The sequence below is a fragment of the Dicentrarchus labrax genome, unplaced genomic scaffold (genome assembly GCF_905237075.1).
Source record: "Dicentrarchus labrax unplaced genomic scaffold, dlabrax2021, whole genome shotgun sequence".
In the NCBI taxonomy this organism is placed as follows: domain Eukaryota; kingdom Metazoa; phylum Chordata; class Actinopteri; family Moronidae; genus Dicentrarchus; species Dicentrarchus labrax.
The window spans coordinates 4,713,208-4,726,767 of NW_026136722.1; the positions used below are offsets into that span (position 1 = coordinate 4,713,208).

The window sequence follows — 13,560 nt, forward strand, 5'->3', positions numbered from 1 at the left end:
CCCGGTGTCTGTAGGTAAAAAAAGGCTCATTCTAAGAAAACAAAAACACAACTATTCCTATATTCAGGTGATTATACACTAATGAAAACATACTTATTATATTCCATTTCTGACAATAGATTCTCCTAAATGTTGCACACTGGATCTTTAACTTGGAGAGAATTACGGCGCTTAAAGCAACAGTTTGACCTGTTGGGAAATATGCACTTTCTTCCAAGTTACAGCTTTCAGCTAGAAAGAGTGTGAAACAGCGAGCCTAGCTCTATGTGAGGGTGACAAATCCACCTACCACCACCACTAAAGCTCACTGATTAACATCTTATATCTTGTTTGTTTAATTATACAAAGAAATACATGAAATGTTAAAAACAGCTTGTTTGGTTTACAGACTAGCTGTTTCCCCTTGTATCCAGTTTTTATGCTAAGCAAGGCTAAGCTAACCAGCTACTGGCTGTAGCTTCAGATTTACCATACAGACATGAATGGTATCAATGTTCCTGTCTAACGCTCATCAAGACAGAAAGACAATATTTCCCCAAGTGGGGAAGAGGACAAGTGTGAAGGATTTAGTGGCATCTAGTGGTGAATCTGTAAATAGCAACTAACTGAACACCACTCACGTCTATATTTGACAACCTGGGAATGAGAACAGGCTGCCATAGATGAAAGGCCCTAACTACAGCCAGTGTTTGGTTTGTCTGTATAAAAACGGCTCATTCTTATCCTATAGTCAGGTGATTATACACTAATGAAAACATACCTATGAATATTATTTTCCATTTCTAACAGAGTAAAAAAATTAAACTCTGGGAGCCACACAGGTGTTTGACAAAGTCTGGTAAGTATAGCCCCGCAAAGGATGATAATTTGCTTTTCCTAAAACACCGGCTGTGGTGGGTAAAACAACTTCTTTTTACGTCTTTGCTTGTTTCCATGTGTCCTGCTTTTTGTCATGTCTAGTAACCTTATTAAGGGTATCACTGGCCTTCATCTGACTGAGTCTGGCTTAGAGCCTAGTCCCTCCCCCTAAAGGCCTTTCTCCTCCCCCTGCATCTCCTCTCCTGCAACAGGATTTGAAGGCGAGGAGAGAGGGAGGGGGCAGAGCCGAGAGAGAAACAAAAAACGTGACTAGGCACCCAAAGCATTCTGTTATGCAACAACTGACCTACTAACATACATTTACAGACTCTGAGCAGAAGCATAGAGAGAGAGAGAGAGAGAGAGAGAGAGAGAGAGAGAGAGAGAGAGAGAGAGAGAGGGAAATAGAGAGAGAGAGCAAACATGACATGAGGAGCGCACTGAAAACAAGCCACACTGTGTTCACACTCCCGCATATACCTGCACTAATCGGAGAGCTGGTGTTTTGAAAGTGACGGACGGTGTGTGTGAGTGTGTGAGAGCAGCAGACCGGCAGTCAGAGAGCAAAGCGGATTGTTGGACAGGGACAGAGCTGTTTGTACCCTTAGTGGAGTCATTTCCACACATAACAAAAAGGTAAGTTTCTCTCATTATTAATAACTGCAGCATTAAATAAATAATTTGAATGTAAACACAGTGGATATGGTGCACGGGCTGCTCTGAATACTCTCGCTTTCTCTCGGCATTTTTTATTTTATTTTATTTTTTATTTTATTTTTTAAAACTCCAGGGTGTTTGTTTTGGTGCTTGAGTGCATCTTCTCAATGTCAAGGCGAGGCTGTTTTCCCTCCTCTGAAGACTGTGTGAGGGTCTGTGTGTGAGAGAGGAAGGGGGGGTAGCCAGAGGTTGTGGGATTCCTTCAGAAAAAGGTGCGGTGGGTCTGGTGGAAACACACTGAGGTGAATGTTGGAGCGGTGCCACAGTTGTAATGAGGCAGGGTCAACACATCCGCACTGTTGTGTTGTGGTGCATAATACTCTCCTATATTCACGGTTTGTTGTAGTGCGTTTAGGGGCCAGTTTCATCTTTTTAACCCCCTTTTTCGGTTTATGAATGCACCCGCTTTCAGATAATTAACATTATTATTAATAATTTATTATTATTACATAAAGAGGATGCCATTAAATGTTCAGTGTCCGGTTTAGACGTTGCAGAGGCGTAGCCTATTTATACTCTGCTCTTTTGGGTTAGTAGTCCATGCGGACAACTGGAAAAATCCCATGCAGGCTCCGAGGACACACTTCTCTCCGTCACGTGTAGCAGCTCTTTGTAAAGGTTAACGCGGCTGTGCAGCCCTCCGGGTTAACCCTTTAGTAGGCTGGCAGTCTGAAGGAGCACAACACAAGAATCCAGCGCACACCGAGAGGCACGATCATCCGTGCCGGATACATGTGGACATTTCCGTTGGACTTCCTTCGCTTTGTTAACGCGCCGCCAATAGAAAGGATGAAGAGTGGGGAAGTTCACGGGCTCTGAGGAGCGCAGCCGCTGGCCAGGTGAGGTGTGGATCCAGAACATCTGGATATCAAATGTGGGTCAGATGTGCCCTAGTGTTGCTGAGCAGCTCAGTTGACAGCCACTAGAGCAGTATGGTTTTATAATAACGCAGCAGGTGAATATGTGTATTGTTTGTTGAGACGCGTCTGTTTTGGGTTGAATTTTGGATGCGTGCAGTCGCCTCGGATGACTGGGGATCCGATGAAATATGCATGAAGACGATTTGTCAGACAGGGCAACAAAGGAGGCACGCGGGGTAACATATTTCTCACAATGTGTTGCTACATGAATGATAAGAGGTGGGGTTTTTTTTGCTTTGCGCCCAACCTACTGGAAGGCGGAATTAAACAATACATATGGTCTTAAAATGGACTTCAGTGGCTATAAACAACTCCGTTTGGCTGCAGTCCAGCACTGGACCAGTAGTGGTGTTAAGTGATGTCATAACCTGTAGGTGCATATGTAACAAAGTCGAGAGATTTTATGTGATGATTTGTTTTGTATAGAAACTCCAATTTTCCACACCGGCTTTGTGGTCTATACACCGCACGTGGGCATGTCCACCCCCCTCGCCTATTGCAGCTTTCCTCTGCGTTAAGGCATCACATGTACTAGCAGTTTATATCCATACAATTGACACATAACAGCAGATATTTTCTAGATTAAAAGAATGACTTCAGATTTTGTTGTGAAAGTGTCCAGGACAGCCTGTCTCTCCCCAGTGCAGTGCAGCGTGGCTCTACGCATTTTACGCATTGTGAGGTGTGCATGTGCCGCATCTGTAGCTATACGAGGTGTAGGAAACATCGGAGAGGTTATGCAGGTTGCATAATAAATGAATTAAATAATTTAAATGGATTAAAGAACTGGGCAGATTATGCAATCGGCGGAAACCCTCAGTCTGTGGCTATGCAGCGCTGCGCTTTGCTGGTTGGCGCACACACTGGGTCTCTATGCCAGCTATGAATGTAGGTCACAGTAGTCCTGTGGGAGGAGGGAGGGGGGGTGAGGCGCACAACCGCCGCTGACTAGAAAGGCAGAATCAAAACCCCACGGAAATAAATCCTCGCCCGCCATAACAAAGAAACGAAGCAGACATGCAGAAATAGAATAGTGGCACATTGATTTTAAAAAAAAAAAAAAAAAAAAGGCCCTGCGCGACCTAAATAAATACCATTTAACTTATCAGAACTTATTTGAAAAAACAAAAGAACTGAAAACTTTTTTTCTACAGCTCTATAGCTTAAACGTCTATTGCATCACTGATCTAGACTGCTGAGACAACTGTGGTTATTTAGGGTTGATTAAACCCCGTCTGTGTCCAGCTTTACTTAATAAGAACCTGTAATAGTCAGAAGTATGGATCAGGTTTCCTTCCTGTCCCACTTTGTGGCCTTTTGACTTTCTCTGGGTTTCCTGGCACATGTAAGATGATAAAAGATGAGGGCCGTGCTTTGTTATTGTGCTGAGGTTTGGAGCCAGCACAGAGGCGAATTACAGCATTTAGTAGGCCATGGGAGCACATGTGACTGGTGCAACACATGGACTGAGTCACTCTGCTTTTTTTTTTCCCTTTCCCAGAGAGGGGTTATATGGTGTGTTCGTGGAACAAGGATCTAGCTTGGATAAGGACTCCGCCTTGCTGGCATGTTGCCCGATTTCCTAGTACCTCTCTCTCTCTCTCTCCCTCCTGCTTTTTCTTGGGAACATAAAGTCAGCCCCCAGACTTGGAATTCAAGCAGACCCCACCCATGACCCCCAATCCTGCACCACGTGCCATACATTGCATTCTTCCCAGGGGGGGGTGGGTAGCAGTTTCATAATTCCCCTGTTTCTGCATGAGCCCCCCTCCTTTATTTTAGACCTGCACCCATTTCCTGAAACACTCCACAGAAACACGTGCAGGGGTTTGAACTCAGTCCACTGTTTCCAAAGCTCATTGCCACATTTAGACTTTTGCGGTGCAGGCCCTGCAGTTGTGTGTGAGCGGGTGCGACTCAGATTCTTTTACTGTGCTATCATTCCACAAGTGCCACAGAGACCCAGTGATGACACGTGAAGAAAACATGATAAATCGGAAAGAGTGATCTAGGTCAAGTAAATGTGTGCGGGAGTGGAGCTGTATAGGTTCGCTTGCTTCAGCAGGATGTATTTGTGTATTTGAGCTGGAAAATATAATTTATGCATGCAAATAAAATGGCTTTTGGTAGCAGTTTGATTTATTCGCCATGTCTCGGCTGTTGTGGCTGTAAGCGTCTCCGGAAACGTTAAATCTGTTGTAATTTTGATTCCAGACAGTGTGAATGAAATGGATTCACAGGCTGAGCTGTGAAGGAGAGTCACAACACGTTGTAGATCGGTATGATTCACGCTCATTCACATGGGCGAATATCGAGGGGCGCTACAGAGGGAGAGGCACGCGAACACACAGAAAAAAGCGAGGGCCACCACTGGGAGTTAATTAAACACAAGGGTTCATTCATGTGGCTAGCTCATTCTGACTGTAGGACAGATATGCAATACATGCACTGGCTGACGTCAGTCACACGCCTTTTGTTACAGAACGCCGGTTTCTCACCATCTGCTTTTGGCCATGTCAAGCCACTGGTTCAGAGGAAGGGAGAGAAAGTCTGATATGATTGGCTGCCCTTTTGGTTTCCCCCTTTTTGTTGCTATGGATGACACATTCCTTCTATTGATGCAATACCAACATTGTCGCAATTGCCTCTGGTTTCCCCCCTACCCAGCTACAGTATAATCTCTTCTCCAGCCCTCTCTTTGTTTTAACTCCCTCATTGATTCCCTCCATTTCTTTGTCTCCGCTCCACTTCCTCTCACCTCCGTCTATATTTAGACAATGCTCTAATTCTCTGAGCCTCCTTGTTCTTTTTGTCTTCCCATCTCTTTTTGTCTTTCTTCTGATCTCTCCCTTGCCTCTCGATGCTTCACCTCTCCGGAGCTCGGCTGACCTATATTCCAGCGAGCCATACAGTGGAGGCAGCTAGACTTGTGTTTACAGAGTGCGGTCGGTCCCCAGTTTCTGGGTCAGTGGGACATGCTGAGAAAAAAAGTCTCTCCCTTCATTCTTTTTCTCTCGTGTCTAACAGCCACATGTCAGAGGCTCACGTGGATAACCTTAAACCATTGAGCCAAAGCCTGGGGTAGGGGAATCCAGACATTTTAAAAGAAATATATATATAATGTAATGTAGCTGCTTAGATTAGATTTGATTCTTTGGAGAGAAATAAAAATAAAAACCTGCCACCGTCTGCATATTAGAGGTGAAAAACTCCCTTTTCCCAGAATATGGGCTGAAATCCACTGTGTGGATACGCCTTTAGTTACGTAATGGTGTCAGATCCTGACGAAGAGCAGAGTACAACCAGTGCAAACACCTTGCCAGATTATGAGATTACAGATTCAGACAGTGTAATAGTGCTTGTGCAGTTTAACCTAGGAGTACAGATGTTAAGTAACACAGATTTACTGCAGCTGGTAAAAATGAATGGGATCTCGTGTAACTTAATGATAATCTAAGTAGGAGAGGCTTTTATTTGTTTTGTTTCTGTCTTACATTTCTGAAAGAATAAGTCACGCGGATGCACAATACCAACACATATGACCTAATTATTTTTCCAGGAAGATTCTATCCTGTGATATTAACGAGAAGAAAAATGTATTTGATTATTCGGGTCTTTGCTGGTGGCACTAGAGGAAAAGTCAGGAAATCACCAAATTCATTAGGATGGTATATCTGAGCCAAATACTATTTTTTTATTGTAGTTGCTGAGATGTTCTAGTCTGGACTAACACTGTCATCCCTGGATCCATGCTGTTCACATGGCTAAAAACATTTAAAAAGATTACTTTTCCTTTGAATTAATTGGTGTTATACCCCAATAATTACAACATCCTACTGGTTTTGTCTGGAGGCACACCTGTTCAGCTCATTACGGAGGGCTCCCTGCTGTAATTGAGCTCTGAGTCACTAATCTTCATAGTTATGAGACTTTCCGACCACCCTCGGGTTTCACTCAAATGCTAACAGGCCGTGTTATTCCTGCCCGTGTCCCGCCTCCTCTCTTTCCAGGGGCCCTTGACTTATATTTATCAATGCCCCACCTCCCAGCTGCCCCCACACCTCCAAATCTCTCGCCCCAGTCTCAGCCTCTTTATCCTTGACCTGCACTGGCTGCTGCCTTTGTCTGCCTTATCTGCTCACTCTGCATCATTGATTTGGCATTGAGTTGTTTTGGCGAAGAATGCTGCCACATTCCTCTATGGATGAGCACATGGGGGGGGGGTTCCAGCAGTGTTTGTGGATAGGGTTTCACAGTGGAATAGCGCTGGGCTGTCCCTCATGGAGGGTTTTTTTTCTTTTCGTAAAATGTTCTAAAATGGATACTGGGAACCCCACCAGCCCTGCGTCTGACTCAGCCTTTGCTCTGTCTGGCCCAAATACTCATCAGGCAAACAAAAAGATCCTGTAAATCCTTAAATAGAAACATTTCTGTCCTCTCAGCATGTGTCAGACTGATGCAATTCCTCCACCGTTACACAATTTATTATTATAAATGTGTGCATTTGCCTCAGTTGCTAAATATGGCATTTCTTTTAATTAAATGTCATTTAATTTTGGCTTCAACTGCCTCAAACAATGTGTCCTCAGAGATTTCTAAATGTACAAAACATTATACATTATAACTGCTGGATGACGAGCTGAAACAGGATCAGCCATCCAGTGAACTCATTACATCACAAAAGTCAACATCAGCAAGCCAGCCTAAGGGTCAGGGGCCATAGGCTGCAGACGAAGCAGATCAATAGCGAGGCCAAAAGGTCAGACAGTGGAGTCTAGTGACCATTTATTGGTTGTCAGGGGCAACACTGTTGGTTTAAGCCAGACATGCCAAAACAGCAAAGGGAAGCTGTTTGGGTGTATGAATGTGTCTTTGATCACTAGGCATGCTTAGAAGAATAACAATGTCAGGAGAATTGACAAAAGATGTCTTGAAAGAAATCATTTAAAGTCTGATATGAGTGCATAACGGAGCACCAGCAGTCCACATGGATTAACATATCTTTTTTTTCTGTTTTTATCTTTCCAGCCTTTCATCTTGTAGTCAACCGCAGAGAGAAGAGAGACAGACAGAGGAGCGAGAGCAAGGCTCCCCAAGAGACTGACACGCTGAGGTAGACGGGCCGACCTACATCCTGCTGTTTACGCAGAGATCTAGGACACTTCTCCGCCAGCTTAACTCAGTCTGCTGTTCCTTTGCTCAACAGCGGAAAGCAAGAGGAAAAAAAGAAAATTGCCTCATCCACTCAACTTTGAGGACATTTGTGCTTTTTCCAAGACTGATCTGATCCATTTAGGGTCAGGGATACTTTGAAGTCTGGACACTGAACCAAAAACCCGTCAAGTGGATAAATGAGGGTTACTAATGTTGAACTCCAGCTGTACTTTATCTTTCTGGCTAATTTGGACACTTGAGTCCCCTCCTGTCATATCTACACTGAATCTGTAATAAACAGACCAAGAACTTTGAGAGAAAACTTTCAAAAGATTGTTTTTGTCACCGTTCCCTCCTCCCTTTGACCTCTGACCTGGTTCTTCGTCGCCCGAAACATTTCAAACTGGCTGCCACTAGACAAGAATGGAAAATCTGACTTCAGCTCTCAAAAACTCAGGGAATAACCTAAACTGCATTGAGACCTTCAATGGTTATGAAGAGTCTTCTTCTGCCCAAGGGAGTCCAGCCCGTTTGGGGCGTCTCATCAAGCCCAAACCCAATATGAACTGCAGGCGAAAGCGCGAGTTTATTTCTGATGAGAAGAAGGACGCCTCCTATTGGGAGAAACGGCGCAAAAACAATGAGGCCGCCAAGCGCTCCCGGGAGAAGCGACGTCTCAATGATATGGTTTTGGAGAACCGTGTCATTGCATTGAATGATGAGAACGTGAGGCTCAAGACAGAGCTGCTCCAGCTGAAGCTGCGCTTTGGCCTTATAAGCACCGCCTCCTACATTGAAAAGAGCCAGCAGATTGGTGGAAGCAACAACACAGGAAATGGAAGCTCATCCTCTTCCTCTTCTAATCAGTACTACTCCAGTGGTTACTCTAGTGGTTCTCAGGTGATGATGAACTCTGATTCCTCAGAAACAGAGCAGTCGGGACGCAGTGAGGGCCACAGGCAGCTTGTGAAATACTCACCACGGGGCTCCCTCTCTGACATGTCTGACAGCTCCTCCAGGGACAGCCCTGAGCCAATGCCCTTTGAGATCAAACAAGAAGGTGACAGGCTTGAGATGGACATTGCCAATGGCACCACCACCCAGATCATGTTCAACATCCACCGTGGTCTGGCCTCTGTGCCCACTCACCACCAGATCCAGCAGCATTCTCAGGACCTGGAGGCTGCATATCATAGCCAACAGCAGCAGCAGCACCTTCACCAACAACAACAACCCAATCAGGAGCCTGTTACTGCTATCAACACTGTCACCCAGCCTGCCCCTCACCCACCTGCTGCCCAGAGGAGCGTCATTCTGTATGGCTCCAGCAGTGCCTCCTATCCTGTGGAAACCCTGACGAGGCCACAGGACATCGATCAGCAGGCAGCGCAGAAGCAGAGCAGCAGCGGCAGCATCAGCCGACTGCCCGAGTCTATTACAGAGAGCTCCACAGAGACACTAGCTGAGGTGACAAAACAGCTGGAGAGGAAGACACTAGACTCCCCACCATATGAGCTCTCAGAAAGCCGTAATGAGGCTGGAGAGAGACAGGTGTACAGAGTTTGCCAACTCGCCCAGCAGCACCTGCAGCAGGAGCAGCACCGGCAAGAGAGCGATTCGTCTGCAGAGCTCCTCCATAAACAAGTGGAGGGGGTCAACCACTCCCACCTGTACCATCATCTCCAGCAGCCTCATCATTCATACCTCAGTGCCCAAGACGAGGAGCCACCTGTGCTTACCTACGAGGGCGGGGCCAGGAGCGAGGGTTACTACCAAGGTCAGTCAAGATCCTGTAGCAAGGACACGTCATCCAGTGAAGGAGATCCCCGCAGCTCTGACAAAGACGCCTCCACAGATGATGACGAGTCTCCATCCTCCTCCTGTTCAGATATGGGCAGCTACCACAAACAACATCTTACCAGCGTCCACCACCCTGCCTCACCTCTGCCCTCCTCCCTGGCCTGCTCTCAGGCTCAGAGCCGGGATCCCCAGGGGGAGGTGAGGGGCACTGCATTGCCTCACAAACTCAGACTCAAACACCGGGCCATGAGCTCCGGGAGCAGCAGTGGTGGCAACTGCTCCGGCCAGGAGTCCCCAACAACCCCTCCCTCTGCCACGCCGCCCCCCCTGCCCCAGCATCCCTACTTGTCACTCATGCCACAGCAGAACATTAACCGAGAGAGCCTAGGTGGAGCCTGTAAACAGGGGGGCTCAGGAGAGGGGGCCAAGAAGGAGAGTGGGAAAAAGGAGACAGGTGGACGACGAAACAAGAGGCGAGATTAGGTGACATTTCATTTTTAGAACTTGTCACAACTTAAACAAAAGACATTTCTCCTCTACGAACTACCCTGCCATCATGCCTTTGCCCTATAATCAAACCCCCTCCTCAAGCCCTTGGGACAGGAAGCTGGGCTTTTCTAATCCCCTACCCCAAATATCACCAAAAAGGCTGGACATCTTGTAGGGCTGTATCATATTTGTATATATTGTACAGATTTGTCATTTCTTACATCCTTTACATACTTACAGAAGCACTTTTGTTTATGTGATGAGAGGAGGAATGGAACTGCCTACTTTTCTACTTTTGTCACCCAACAATATACAGCACAGCACATCAGCATACATCAACATTTTGATCACTTACAAACAAGAATGTAGGAAAACAAAACGTTTTGAGCTTTATTAGTACTATGAATCTGGTACATATCTGACTGTAGACAAACATACACATGTATGGCTATCTGCCTTAATTAAAATCAAATGCAAACGTACACTGGGGACATTCCCTCGACCAAAGAAGCACCAACACTACAAATGTTAAGTTCCATACCTCTTCCCAGACCCTACCTCTACCAACCCATACTCTCCCCAACCATCTCCATTATTTCACAAAAGATCACCATCACCTTTATTTTTTAAGCACTTGGTTTGTATATTACTGTGATATATGAAAATATGTATCTATTATAAATATATATTTTACAAAGAAATTTGAATACAAATTCAACAAAAATGAGACAAATCTGCAATGGTAAACGAGGGTTTTGAAAGTGACCATCCTATTATAAATCACAATTACTGTACAGCCACATTGTCCACTGTTGCTACAGGACCCATTCGAATTAAAACGCCTCTCTCTTGATTGTTAAGCTTTAGCATTAATCATTTGTTAATGCCCTGTTTACACAGAAATGGCCGTCCAGTTTGGAGCGCCAACAGCACTGAATGGAGAACATGTTGTTTCCTGAGGCGAGGGCCTCATTAAAATGTTTGGATCTTTGAACCTTTAACCAGCCTTTAAATATTCGGTGGGATTCACCAGCTGCAGGCTTTAAGCCTTTAGTTTATTTGAGCTTTATCAACCATATCTTGTTGTTGTTATCATTCACTGGCCCAATGTATTTATTTCCCTCTTCTCCACATGCCCATCACTGTAGAAAAGCCCACAGGAACATAGACAGAGAATGTGTACAGACCTTTTTAGATACATACTGCAGCCTTGAGTTTGAACTGTAATGTAGGCATGGGATGCTTGGGGGCAAAAGCAGGAGGTCACATTCATGTAAACACACTTCAGTGCACTGAGTTCAGAACAAGTTGAGATGAAGTTTTGTAGTGTGACCAAGCCTTTTAGGCTCATATTAGATCCCAGATAATTGAGTTATTATGAAATAAAAGCGCAAAACCAAATTTCTCAAACTCTCAAATTGGTGCCAGCATTGAAAATTCCCCAACAACAATCTGAGCATAAATTAATGAAGAAAGAAAATGTCCCTTGTTTCCCATGTGCCTCCATTATTCATTTCAGGGATTATTTATCCCTTTCTCATGGTAGATCTGCTACCAGGGAATGATGAATTGCCTGCACTGGATCCTAGTTTAACAAGTCTATGTACCATGTTTGGCTTTTTGGTGCTTGTGTATAAATGTAAAGCTCTCCCTACCCTTGAACAACACTGTAATGTTTATTTCATTGGTTTTATATCCTTTTTTTGTCAAGGTGTTGTTCTGTTTTTCTATACTGTGTCTTTTCTCCTATTGACTGTGATGACATGTATTTGCCTCATTCCTCCTGCACCCTCACCCTTTTTTCAGTGTGTATTAATCAGTAATGTTTGTGGTTTTGCTGATGGTTTTATGAAAAAGACAAGAGGACAAAAAAGAAAAAAAAAGAAACAGGCAAAGATAGTGTGGTGTTTAGAGATGGGTGGTGGTTGGTCTGGTTGGTCATTACCATCGCTTCCTTTTGACATGAATATGTATGTAAAGACACTAATGTTCAAGGAAGATGGGAGCATTTCAAGATCGAAAAATAAAATAAAAAGAATGTTGACTCTATCAACATATCATGAAAAATTCCTGTTTTTCTCTGTTCTTCCGCCAGCGTTTGTGTGGCATAGCACAATGACACCTGTTTTCACACACATTTATTACCGAATTACCGACTTTAACAGCCCACAAAGCAAGACTAACATCGAACTGGGCAGCCATTTTGATCTGTCTGATCAGACATAGCAGTGACTGTCAAAATAGCAATCACTGTCTGTGGGCAGCACATACGAGTTGGCAGCCTGGCTTGTCATCTTATCTACTTCTGTGATGTTCTGTAAACATTATGCCAGAACTGCCAGTTAGGTAATACATTACTCACTGGTTGACATAACAAAATGAATCACTTTCAGCAACCAAACAGAATAAATTGGTGCAAAAAGAATTATAACTATACTTAGTTTTAATCTTTAATATTCCCTGAGGGCAGTTAAAAGGTTTTTTGCTATACTGTATGCCCTATTATAAAGACACGTCCCTGTTTCCTATTAGGTTATCTATTTTTTGTGCTTCAACCCTTTTTGACTGTTTCAAAAACTTAAGGTTTAGACAAAGGTAAAGCTTGACAGGCACACCCTGTTTCCACTGTGCAGAGATAGCCTTGTATAGAGATTACCATTCCTCATGGGCGACGTACTCTTTTTGGCACTGGGGGCTAATCTGCAATGAGAGGAGCTTCACGGTGACACACTTTGCCCGGTGGGGCCAGCAAACTCCCTGGCAAGCTTGTCTGATGTAACACTGGCCTACTTCTACTAATAGACATGGGCCTAATGCATGAAAATACCATCAAATGTTGCCCTCACGTTTAGACAGAAACCGTCACATGGGTACACACACTGATTATAACCTCTACACTTGAGACTCATGTTTAAACCTCTTTGATGTCTCATTACTTTTGACACACTCCGCATGACCTCGACTGGACATTAAAAGGACTCACTTTCAGTTCAAAAACACATCGCGACTCTAACATGATCTCACTCAGCAGGTGTGCTGAGAACCTGAATATTTATAGCAGAGGAGCAACACAGACTGGACCATGTTTCGAACTAAGCAGCCTATATCTGAACTGAGAGAGTCAGCTCTGTGTGATGTGCAGGACAAAGCTGGGGCAGAGACAGTCTGAGCCGCTGACTGCTGCTGCCAGCTCAACTGTCCCGCCAACCTCCTGGCCAAGTCCCACTGCATTCTTTGTATTGACACAGAAAAGGCTGATGTGTTATCAAAGTCCAAGTCCAGACACCCAGGCTATACGGTGGCATATTTTAGGAAGAGTACACAGCTTATGTATGAATAGTTAATAATCGACAAATATTTTCTTAATTCAGTTAGTTCACAATATTCCTTTAAATGCAAATTGTAGAAATTAATTCCAGTACATGTGCATTTCAATGCAATATGGTGTTATTACACAACTGGGTTGATTATGCAGTAAGCACATACATATTAAATAATTTTTCTTTGTCTCCCGCCCACTTATAAACCAAAATGGGGTCATGTTCATAACAACATAAAGGGCAAAGGGAGGAGCAGTGAAGGGGGAAGGAGGGAGGGAGAATACAGGAGGGGAGGGAAGTTA

General features: G+C 44.4%; 1 protein-coding gene across 2 annotated transcripts; it reads left to right on the forward strand.

Annotated features, from left to right (window-relative positions):
• Positions 1-1,142: 1,142 nt before the first annotated feature.
• On the forward strand, positions 1,143-12,005 carry nfil3-2 (nuclear factor, interleukin 3 regulated, member 2). 2 transcript variants are annotated; one of them, XM_051387306.1, is made up of 2 exons: positions 1,143-1,494; positions 7,524-12,005. In XM_051387306.1, the coding sequence occupies exon 2, from the start codon at positions 8,073-8,075 to the stop codon at positions 9,930-9,932; it is 1,860 nt and encodes a 619-aa protein (XP_051243266.1). In that variant the 5' UTR covers positions 1,143-1,494; positions 7,524-8,072; the 3' UTR covers positions 9,933-12,005. The 2 variants fall into 2 exon arrangements, with proteins under 2 accessions (XP_051243266.1, XP_051243267.1); XM_051387307.1 differs by lacking the exon at positions 1,143-1,494 and adding an exon at positions 2,134-2,414.
• Positions 12,006-13,560: the final 1,555 nt, after the last annotated feature.